At 38.4% G+C, this 11,539-nt stretch overlaps 1 protein-coding gene across 1 annotated transcript; it reads right to left on the bottom strand.

The window, feature by feature from the left end:
• Positions 1 to 502: 502 nt before the first annotated feature.
• On the bottom strand, positions 503 to 10,006 carry LOC120718170 (T-cell surface antigen CD2-like). Its single transcript, XM_040006615.1, has 8 exons — positions 9,863 to 10,006; positions 6,455 to 6,748; positions 6,146 to 6,225; positions 5,648 to 5,825; positions 5,457 to 5,519; positions 5,253 to 5,330; positions 2,567 to 2,823; positions 503 to 2,406 (listed from the first exon to the last, which is right to left on the bottom strand). The coding sequence occupies exons 1-8, from the start codon at positions 9,939 to 9,941 to the stop codon at positions 2,317 to 2,319; spliced, it is 1,119 nt and encodes a 372-aa protein (XP_039862549.1). The 5' UTR covers positions 9,942 to 10,006; the 3' UTR covers positions 503 to 2,316.
• Between the last annotated feature and the right edge of the window lie 1,533 nt (positions 10,007 to 11,539).

Below are 11,539 nucleotides of genomic sequence, written 5' to 3'. Positions count from 1 at the left end.
GATCACACCACACTGCAGCAGGCCCTGCATTTTTCACAGCAGCTCTAGATGTCTCTTGATATGACACGAGGAAAATATGTAAAGATGCACTGGAAGGTGTGAAAATAAGCGAACAGCAGCACTGTGTGGGCGTGCCCATCATTCAGTCATTGTTGTTCACACACAATGAAGCCTGATAAGGCAGACAATAAACTAAAACATTTACAGTAACATAATATCACTTTAGTGAAGAAAGAACAGAATCTGACACTAAATTTGGCAATTTTCTGTTGCTATAAACCGACAAGTACAGGAAATCATACACACACACACACACACACACACACACACACACACACACACACACACTAAGCCTGCATGTAGAAAGCCACAAACACATTTTCAGCAAAAAGACAGGATATATGAATCACGCACACACAACAACCGTCTGCTTGCATCGCTCTGTGCACTCAGAAAAGTGCAGAGGTGAAAATGTATAGGAGTGAAACATTCACTCCCAAACTTACTGCAAATCATAACGACACCATTTATTTAAAAAGACCACTGTGCACAGTTTATACTGACACATACACAAATACATACAAATACAAACGCGCATGTCAATCCAAACAATGCGGATAGTTAACTTTCTAGTAAAATTTAGTTAACTACAGCAGACAGCAGTCAAAAGAAGGTGAGCAAACTTACAAAATAAAAAACGTAAATGACAAATCCTTTGCTTTTTGCAACATGTACACCAAAGGCTGTTCGCACAATGAAATAATCTGCAGTGACATTCTTTTTGTAGTTTGTCCAGAAAGAAGGAGCCTTCTAGATTGAAAATTGAATACTATGTTGTGTGAAAAGGTTTCTGCAGTGGCAGTGAAGCCACTCTTACATAATGTATACGTGATGGTAAAATTCACAATGTGCAAGTTTTCTTGTAGTAAGCAAAACATTTTTGAGGTTTAAAAAATGTTAAAGTTTGATATTATATAGTTTGATATTTTATAGTTTGATATTTTAAAGGCACTTCTGCACTGCGGAGCCAATGCAGAGGTGCTTTGAGCCTGCAGTTTTACCTAATTGCCAACAGGGGGCGACTCTTTTGATTTAAAAAAGAAGTTTGGTTCTACAGCGATGTAAAAGAAAACGACCCTTTCTCTCCCTTGTCCTCAGAAGAAACTTTTTTTCTGATAAAACGTATCACAAGACACATGACCATAACATGATGCTTAGTTTGTAAAACATGGACCCCATTTGATTCAAACAGGGTGATAAAGCAGGGTATGCTTTAGGGCGTGGCTCTCGGTTTCTCAGTATGATCCACACCTTGCACATGATGCCTGGTTTCAAAAAGCTACACTCAAAAAATCCCATTCAAGCCCAAAACAATTAAGATACTTCAATTTTTGTGAGTTTTTGAGACCGCCATCATCAGTTTCTTTTTTATACAAAAATGCCAAATGTAATATGCAAACTGATATATATTGTTTTGCAGTTACCACTGTAGTTTGAAAAAAATGAGAATTTTCTGGCAATTATTTCATCATTCAGGCTTTACTGGGCTGTGAGGGCCAAGAATATTTGTTGTGAGTATATAGTCTTTAGAAACTTTAGAAACCAGTTGGTTACATCATCTTTTATATGCAGTCTGACAGATTTTGCTTAACCTGCTTAACCTGGCAAAACATTTGTAGAAAGCCTCAAATGTTAAGAGGCAAAAAAAAAATCTACCATTCTCATGTGAGCCACTTTATTTGAATCTAAGCTATTCTAAGCCAAGCTAAACTGAGCTAACCAGCTGCTGGTCTCAGCTCTGTATTCAACATACAAATGCCAACAGCAGTGAAGCTAAAAAACGGTAAACGTGAAAATAAGAGTATTTCCCAAAATGTAAAACTGTTTCTAGGATGTAAATATGGAATAAGTAGCAAAGAGTAACAACTACTAGCAATATTCTATATAATGTTGCATTAAACAGAAATGTCAATGTGTACACTTTGACAATTTCTTTGTATTTAACATATAATTTACTCAAGTATAATGAAAAATTAAGAAAATAAAAAAAATTATAGTCTGATTGTTCATTTAAAACATCTCACATCTTTCAGAAGTCTGTTTCCTCATGTAGACTCACTTTCTGATCTAAGAGGATCCGAAATCTACGCAATATTTGTTATATACATACAAATATTACAATATCTATATATATAATTCTTTGGCAGGTCAAGTTTCAGCGTCACATTATCAGATAGATTTATAGTTTGAGACGAGCTTTTAAAAAGATGAAGAAAAAGATTAAAAATTATTTCCATATACTAAGCTCAAGTTTTTTCATTCTTTTGGTGCTTTTGGAGTTTTCTTCCTGGGCTGAGGAAGAGGAGGAGGCTGCTCTTCGCCGCCGTTACCAGCTGGAGCGGAAACCTGAAGGAGAGTGAAAAAAGGTGTATCAGACCTAAATTATGTATTTCCACATGACTCACTGTTACTGTTTTCAATTTTCATTCTAAGCAGTCAGAATAAAAGCAAAAATAAATCATTTTTGGTCTATAAAACTTCTGTGTCATCTGCTTCTGTGTCCTACCTGCGTAGCCCGTCTGGGGCTGGGCTGAGGTTGGCCGTTGGCGGGCTCAGGCGCTCTGGGACGCTGCTGGGTGCGTGGCTGTTTAGAGCGATTTTGTCGGGGGCCGGTGTTGCCTGCCGGCTGCTGCTGATGGTGGTGGGGGTGATGATGCTGATCAGAATTATTTTGATTTGGATGTTGATGATGGTGATGATGATGTTGATGATGATGATGTTGTTGTTCCTGATTGCCCCACTGCAAGCGAAGCTCCCTCTCATCTGTTAAAGCAAATATAGGTGACAGGTCAGGAGGTGATGTCCATGATGGACGTTAGGTTAGACCAGCGGTCCCCAACCTTTTTTGCGCCACGGACCGGTCTTTAAGGTGTCGCGGAAAAATACAACAAAATAAAACTATTACCGGTACTGGAAAAAAAAGAAGAGTTATTCATAACACACGTGAAAAGACCCAGGAAAACCGAGTTAATGATAAAAACGATAACAAAATAACGCTGAAAACCGATAAAAACCCTGAAAACCATACATTTCACACCTGAGCCTCAACTCTCGCGGCCCGGTACCAAACGACTCACGGACCGGTACTGGTCCGAGGCCCGGGGGTTGGGGACCGCTGGGTTAGACAACATCCTCTCCTCCCCAACCTGCTCGATGGACTTCAGCGGACAGTCCAGGACAGAGCTGGCACTCCTGACCAGTTTGTTAAGTTTTTCTCTGTTCCTCTCTGCCACCACTCCTGCAGACCACTGCATAGAAAATAGCAGATGCCACCACAGTGTCATAAAATGTCCTAAGGAGAGTCCTGTTCACCCCAAAATATCTCAGCCGCCGTAGCAGGTGGAGACAACTTAGACCTTTTTTTTAGAGTGCATTTGTGTTTGTGGACTAGTCCAGTTTGTTATTGAGGTGAACACCCAGGTATTTGTACTCCTCCACCGTTTCAATGTCCAAACCCTAATCTATGAGGACAGCTGTTGGTCCACTCCCGCTCCCTGCATCTTCTCCCTTAGCACTGAGGGTTTAATTGTATTGAAGGCACTGGAGAAATCAAAACACATGACTCTCACAGTGCACCTGGAGCTCTCCAGATGAGAGAAGGCCCGATGCAACAGGTAGGTGACGGCATCATCCACCCTAATGTTCGGCTGGTAGCCAAATTTCAGCGGATCTATATCTCTCCCGACTAGTGGGCGAAGGTGAAGTATGATCCTCTCCATGGTCTTGCAACAGGTCTGAAGCATCATCAGTCAGGAAGAGCCACCAATAACCTCTGAATCCCAGAACTTCCAGGTGTATTTAGTGTCAGCTGATTTAATGCTAATGTCTTGGAAGGCATTAGCATTAATGTCCCATTATTGGATCATCTTGTTTAAAGACCCAGCCCATAAGAGCTGGTTTAGAGTCTGACAGATGGAGCACATTGTAAATGAAAAAGTGGAAAGTCAGCCACCGCAGAAAACCATGGCGATAACAGGATGTATTATATGAGTGTTTCTCTAGAACGACATGTCACAAACTGAATGCATCGCTGTATTCAGTTTGTGACATGATAAGTGGCACAAACTGTTTTGGAACAGCAACAAAAAAAGAGAAATGAACGTTTTAACTATATATTTACTCACTTCTGAATAGCTCAACAGATAGTGAGCTCTGTGAGACACATGTCACATAAAAACCTGACTCAAACTCCACCTAGTGTTATAAAAAAAATATGCTTTCTGACGATGCACAGACTTAACCAGCTTAAGCTGCAGGTGACTCTTGTTTGGAGTCAGAATTGATTGGATTGGATGATTGAAGTCTGAAGAAACAAGACATATTTGCAATTTAATCACTTGTTCATTTAACAAACACTGGCCTCATTAGCCTCAGTAGCATGTAGAAGAAGCATACAGAGCCACAACAGCCTGGCACCTGCTCCTCATACTGGTCACCAGCTCGCTCATACACTGCTGTGGGATTCTATCCTATTCCTCAACCAAATGTGGATGTGTTAGTCACCTGAGCACAGGACTAGAGGCAAGCCATTTCATCCTCTCCACTCCCAGACACTGGAGTTATTCTCTGATAAACTGCGCTCTGTGCGGGTGAGCACTGTCATCTTGGAGGAAAGAGTCTGGTCCCAGACATCAGAAATAAAAGATTGCCACTACTGAAGAATCGTATCTCAATATCTCTCTGCACTGAAGCTGAGGCAGTCACACAACAGTCACTGAGGCAGTCACACAACATCACAGAAACTGTTGCCCTATTGGTGCAGCAATCAGCGTACCATTCTCTGTGTCTTCTCCACACCTTAACCCTGCGATTCAAGTGCTGTTGGAAAACTCTCAACATAATGTCCCTGCACATGTTTAGGCTCTAGTGCACATATGCTCAGACACCAACTGGCCTTTGTAGCAGTGTCCACAGGTGCTGACAGTCAAGTGCCTGAGTACCGGCATCAGCACTTGTAGCAGCCAAAAGACAAAAGGTCAAAACAAGTCAGTAGCAGAACAAGCTGTTTGGCACAGACATGGAAGATTTGGCAAGTTATGTAAATGAATAAGTAAATGAAAAAAATTGGAGATTTGTTTGGCCCAGTAAAAATATAAGTCATTTAAATGTAAATAATATATGAATAATATATATTATGTATTATGATATTTTGTGAGCACAGCAGCTTATATTTTAAATAAGCACATTCTTACCCTTTAGTCGCAAACGCCTCTTCCGTTTGGTCTGGATGCAACAAATGATGACAATTAGGATCAGCACCAGAACAATACCTGATGGTGAGTAATAACAGCAAATTGCATTAGATGTAAGAGTGAAAAAACAGAAGCTTTCCTATGCATTTTCACACCATAGCCCCAAATATGATGTCAAGATTTTAAGCAGAAGACAAACCTTACCTGCTCCACCACCCACAAAAACCCAGATGCTAATTCCAAATACTGTGTCAGGAAAAGGAAAAGCTTTAAAATAAAAGGAGAAGAAAAGTATCTTGTTAGCATATGAGCTCAATAAAATGACCACTTTAGTTCATGAACATGGAAAAAGGCACATTTGAACATTTGTACCCTTGATAACACATAATACGTACAGGACTTGCAGTCTTGTTGAACAGGCTCACTGGTCTCAGATTTGACGGGGTTAGAAACATTGCAAAAGAAACGAGCATTCAGCACATCTTTGACTGGTCTTGCCAGGTCCTTGCCAGTCTCTTTTTCTGCCGTCTTTTTATCAACCATAAACCATTTGATCTGAAAAATTTTTTCACTCTGTAGACGAACAGACAATTAGTTAGTGGATTATTAGTTATTTCAGATTTTAAGTCTAACAAGTCCAACCTCACCAAAATGAGAAATATAATAATCTTTTCATACATTTTCAATAATTTCCAAGCCTATATAATTAAATAATACATACATAGAAACACAACTTCCTGAAACAACATCTCTGAGTAAATGCTTGTAGACAGCACACTTCAAATCATGCTTGGTTTCAGTGGAGGAGAAATGAAGCTTATGCCCACATATTCTTCAACATCTTAATTATCAGTCAGTTATTTGTAGAGTACAACAATAAATAATGTCCTCACCTTACCAACATTGCAAGTAAAAGTGACTTTTGTCTTATCAGGTGTACATGTCCTCGTCACTGTGGGCTTCTGCACAGGATCTGAGTACAGAAAATGTGATTATATCAACATTATATAAACTACTGCTTTTCTACAATAACAAGTACTGTTGATCGATAAAAATGAACAGTGACTTTATAATAAAACCAAAGACTTTACTCTTAATTAAAGTATCTGACTAAAACAGCTTCTGATGGATCAGCACACTTGCTTGTTGTGACATAAGTAGTACAAACACAATGAATATATGTATAATGTGTTGTTACTTACCTAATACACACAAACGCACACTTTGTAAATTTCCCCCCACATTCATTCCATCTTCATTTATAACCTCTGGTTTGTATCGTCCTGACTTGTCTTTGGTGAGTTGTGTCAGCTTTAGTGATCCAGTTGAATCAACATCATCATTTTTCCCTGTGATCACCTGTTTCTGTCTGCGATGAAAGATTATTCTTGTGTCCTTGATCCATTTCAGGTTATCTGATTCCTTCAACTTATATGTAAGTGGCACAGTAAAGGTTGATCCTGTTGTAGCGTACACATCACAATCATCCTGAGAGCCTTTGAAACAGAAAGGAAAGTGAAGAAAGACAAAAAATAGATGAAAAAAATAAACTAGTCATGTTACAAAAGCTGTGAACAATTATATATCAGAGCTGAGGTAAATTATGATTCTTTTAACATAAGGGCAAGTTTACGATTTTACTAGTTTTAAACTAGCAAAAATCAAAAATTCATTGCATCTACAGATCCATCAAAACTAGTTGTCATGACATCATGACTGTGACTAATTGAAGTATTAAGCATTAACAGTGTGGTTAGTAGTTCATTTCGAACTTACACCATTTCCTGTGCATTTGTCAGGAACTACGATGGACCGCTCTTAAATTTAATGATGGGTTTTGATCAAGTTTCATTAGTTTTTTTCCACCACTCTCTCAACCAGTTTACAGCAAAGACTTCTGTACTGTTAATGCTCAATTCCCCTGGAACTGGAATGTAGTTGCTTCTCTGCAAAGATGTCTACATTGCCTTGCTTGAGTTGGTACAGAGCTTGTTAACACATTTTCTGACTTCCTGCATGTCCCAGTTTTTGTAAGTGACTTCTTTTTGTGAGCTTCTACTTATGAACGTACAAAATCAGTCAAATGTCATTCAGATACAATGTATAAGTTGACAAGTCACCAGAATACAGCTGGTATTTCAGTATAAAGTTAGCAGTTGTAGTTTAGTCACATAATGTCAGTAAGAAGTTACGTATTGTTGGTTTCGACTGATTGAGCTGACAAACGTCTGTAACATTATATTCTGTGGGCGTCCTGCACACATCACTTTACTCCATCACTGAGGCTGGATGATGGTTACATTTCATCCTGTTGTCTCTCTTCAGACCACAGTGTGCAGCGATGGCATCCTCATCTAAACATGCTCTGAAGGTGAAAGGTTTGCCATCAATATATTTTATTTGTAAATGTTTAAAGAGGTGACTGGAATCTATCAGAGATCACGAGGTGCTGAGCAGACAAAATACACGAACATGTAAAAACAGTTCTCAGTAAAATAGATTTTGCAATCAGTGAACAACTTTGACACAGTTTCAATTTCTGTGAAGGGAACCACAGGAAATGAGTGGTTATATAAGTCATGTTCTCATGAAGCACAACATTAATATTTTCCAGGATGATTATAAAAAAATTAGCTTCTAGCCAAACCTCGTTTTGAGTCACTAGTCGTGGCTGCGTGAGTCTTTTCTCAGAGGAGGACACAAAGTGGCTCATTAGTAATTACCCTAAACCTTTGTTATTGCAAATGAAAAAAATAAATAATATTTCAGCAAAACCACCGTTTTCTTTCACTTTAAACAAAAGTGTTTTTCTGCTCTAAATCAGAAAACCACAAGTTAGACTCAGTAATGTGAACCTTTGAATACCTTCCACTTCCTGTCAACTACAAGAGCTCATCACCAGAAATGTAGTTTTTTCTTTTATGTGTACTTAAGAAAACATTTAAAAAAGGACATAAGGACTAATAACAGACAGCACTACACTGTATTAAGATCAGACATAGCTGTTAGCAAACATGCTGAAATCATCAAAACCTCTCACAGTGAACCAAGAAGAAGTGAAATGATGTAACTCATGACATATAAATCCTGCAGAAGAGCAGAGGAGCAACAGCTTCCACCTACGAGAATACATGTTAACTGAAATAAACTGTGATATAAAGCATTGGATTCAAATTTGACAATGAACTGCAATCACAAGCATTTTTATGGCAGTAACATGAGTAGAATGAGTCACTTGGTCTCTAAAGAAGCTGTTCCCTCTACAAAAATTCACAGAATTGTTCCGTATTGACGGGTGAAGTCGCTTTTGCAGTTCATAACCCCGTTTCAAACTGTCATGCTGACAAACAATAGAGGAATGTGTGAAGGCTGCATATACCAGACACCAACGCCTCCGCAGAAGGTGACATTTAAAAACCAGCAACGATAAGATGAACACAGTGTGTTCAACAGAAATGACTTAACTGCTTTTTGTAATTCGCCTCCTGTTGAGCGTTTATCAGATCTATTCACATAAACATGAAATGATTTAAACGTAAACGGCTCAAAGGAAAGAGGGGGAACAGAAGGGAATCTTTATGGTTTAATTACATCAGAAACAACTTTCATTAGTTTGTTTTGTGACCATAAATTAAGAATTACAATATTTGATGGACGTAAACTAAAATTTAAAATTCTATGTTTTTAATCGTTCTTATAACCCATTAGTTCATATATATTGATATAAAAATTCATAAATGCAGTTTCATGTAATTCAGTTTACTAAAACATTTTTGAGTGTAATTTTTTTTGCTCTTTTTATGACTTTAATTCTTCATCCTTTCCTTTTCTGCGCTGAGCGCTCGCTGCTTCTATGGGTCACCTCTACTTCTGCACCTTTGCATCGCTTCCTGTTCACCCCCATCTCAGACCAAAGTTACCACATCAGCAGCGATGGGTTTCGTCTGCAGAACGTTCTGGACTTTTTCTTTTGTCTAACATTGATGTATTTATGGCCGAGGTTTTCAGTTCACCCCCAAAAATCAAAGACATGCCTCTTTTTTTGAATGTGCATGAAAGCACAACCAAAAAGGAAAGTAAGCTTGAAGCAAATATAGAAAAAGAAAAGCAGAGTCAAGTTTTTAAAAAATAATAATAATGATAATAAAACAAACCCTGCACACCCAAAACCTCAGCAGGAACTAAACCTTCACCCTCGCTCATGTCAGCCGCCCTACCCCACAGTATTACTACAGGTCATTTGTTAGTTCCTCTTTAGTTTTATTCAGTTTTTCCTCAATAAAAGAATCATATTTAAAGGACTGGTAAAATATTTTGGATTGTTTAGTTTACTACAAATAAAAAAAGTAGTTTTAATGGTTTTTCCATATTATTTACAGTCACAAAATAGATTTCCACTGAGAGACTCAAACAGAAACACAGAAATATAGACTTTTACTGCATTCTGTGGGTATTTTTAAAGGATAAGTATCTTTGTAGCGCCCATGGCTGAGAGGTTCAATTGAGTATTTCCTTGACAAAAAAAAATGGTATAAATGTAAACCAACAAGTTTGGATTTTAACAATAAAAACCTCAACCTGACAGAATAAACAGATTGATTGAAACATACCTGTGGAGGAAACGAAGCAGCAGCAGAGCAGAAACGCAGCGATGCTGACAGCAGAAGCCATCTTCTTCACTGTTCTCATCACATTCAGCTAAAAAGAACAGCCTCTTTCCATTATCGAGGTTATTTCCTGTCAGAGCGCAGTAACTTCACATATTTTATGTGTGTGTGTGCCACCGTACACGCACGTGTGTGCACATATATGGTTTTGAAAGGAAGTGATCCAAGAGGCCTCATCTGCTGTCACAGATAAAGAACAAAGCAAGCCAAGCAAATGTCACACTTAGAAGACAGAGTGCATCTTTTTTTAGTTTGAGTTCAGCAGTATAAATATATCTGTGATCTCCTATTAGAGATGTTCAAAAGGTAACCAGAAGTTCAAACACCAAACTGCTAAAATCTGGGTAGCAGGTGAAATTGTAAAACTTAAAACAAAAGCAAGTGAGAAATATAAAAGCTCATAAAACCATGAGCGAGTATGTAATATGACAGTTAAAGTTATGTAAGAACACATTATATCTGCATTTGTTTCCAGTTAAACACCTGCAGTTAAAACATCAAAACTGTAATCATGTGGAGGCTTAAAGCTCTTACCTCTGAGGGTTTGCCATGGTGAAAGGTCAGACAGCCGCCGTCACTGCACACGTTTTACCTGCAGATACTCCTGCACGTACACGTAAATGAGAGCTGTGCATTTGTGTTTGCACAAGTCCATGTTGCCTTTGCACCACTGCCCTGTCCCCGGGAAAAGTTCAAGATGCTGAATTGATTAATCTTCATCTAGGTGAGACACTTTTCCCCCTCATAATGTTAAGTCCCTGTTGGATTTTAATAAGACTTTAAAATGTAAATCTTTTTGTTGTCCACTTTTTGGAAGCTAACATCAAATTTGAGGGTTTTTTTAGTGAAAGGAAAAAACAACCATCCACCATCATACCAATATATGTTTATTTTTACTCCAGACTGTGGGTAAGGCTTCAAAAATACTTCTTCCTACGTTTCCCATGATGCCATGGAACTCAGTGACCGCTTTTGTTTTACCATCTCTGCCGATTCCTATAAGAGATGAAGGTAGCAGCTAAAATCTTATTATTATTTATTATTAATCTTATTTGCATGTGCAGTCCCTTTGCAGGTTACATGCAAAAGATCACAAAAGTGCCACATAAAAAGTAAATCACAACCCCCCCTGCACGTCCATTTAGCTACTCTGTCATAAAAACACAAAATGCTAATGTGTTAAAGAAAGTATAGATTTTAGTAGACTTATGTTCTTAAATATACTGTTCTTCTTAGACACCATGCCCAAGTTCCAGTCTCCCATCACACTAGAACTCTACGGGGTGCGAAGCAACATCTCCGTCTCACTCGGACTTTTACATTTGAAGCTGCCGAGTAAAGAACATATCGCACATGCAGGTATCTATGGGCGAAGATGTGTGCATGAATTTGACAGGAAAGAAAATACATGAGGCTTTATGTGCCAGTTTAAAGATGGTCATTTTGTCATTTCCAGCCTCTTTTTTTGGACAATTACATTATTAAATCTTTTATGGATTTAAGACACAAAAAAAGCTCTTTCAGACCACTAACTGTGTGTAACGCGTGAGTCCTACCTGTAGATGTCTGACTAAAAAAGTAAGTCTAAGAGTGCAACTAAAGCTCATTTCTCACATGTGG

Source organism: Simochromis diagramma, unplaced genomic scaffold (genome assembly GCF_900408965.1).
Source record: "Simochromis diagramma unplaced genomic scaffold, fSimDia1.1 OVJJ01000381.1, whole genome shotgun sequence".
NCBI classification, from domain to species: domain Eukaryota; kingdom Metazoa; phylum Chordata; class Actinopteri; order Cichliformes; family Cichlidae; genus Simochromis; species Simochromis diagramma.
Note: the sequence above shows the minus strand (reverse complement) of the source record. Positions and strands in the feature narration are given on the sequence as shown.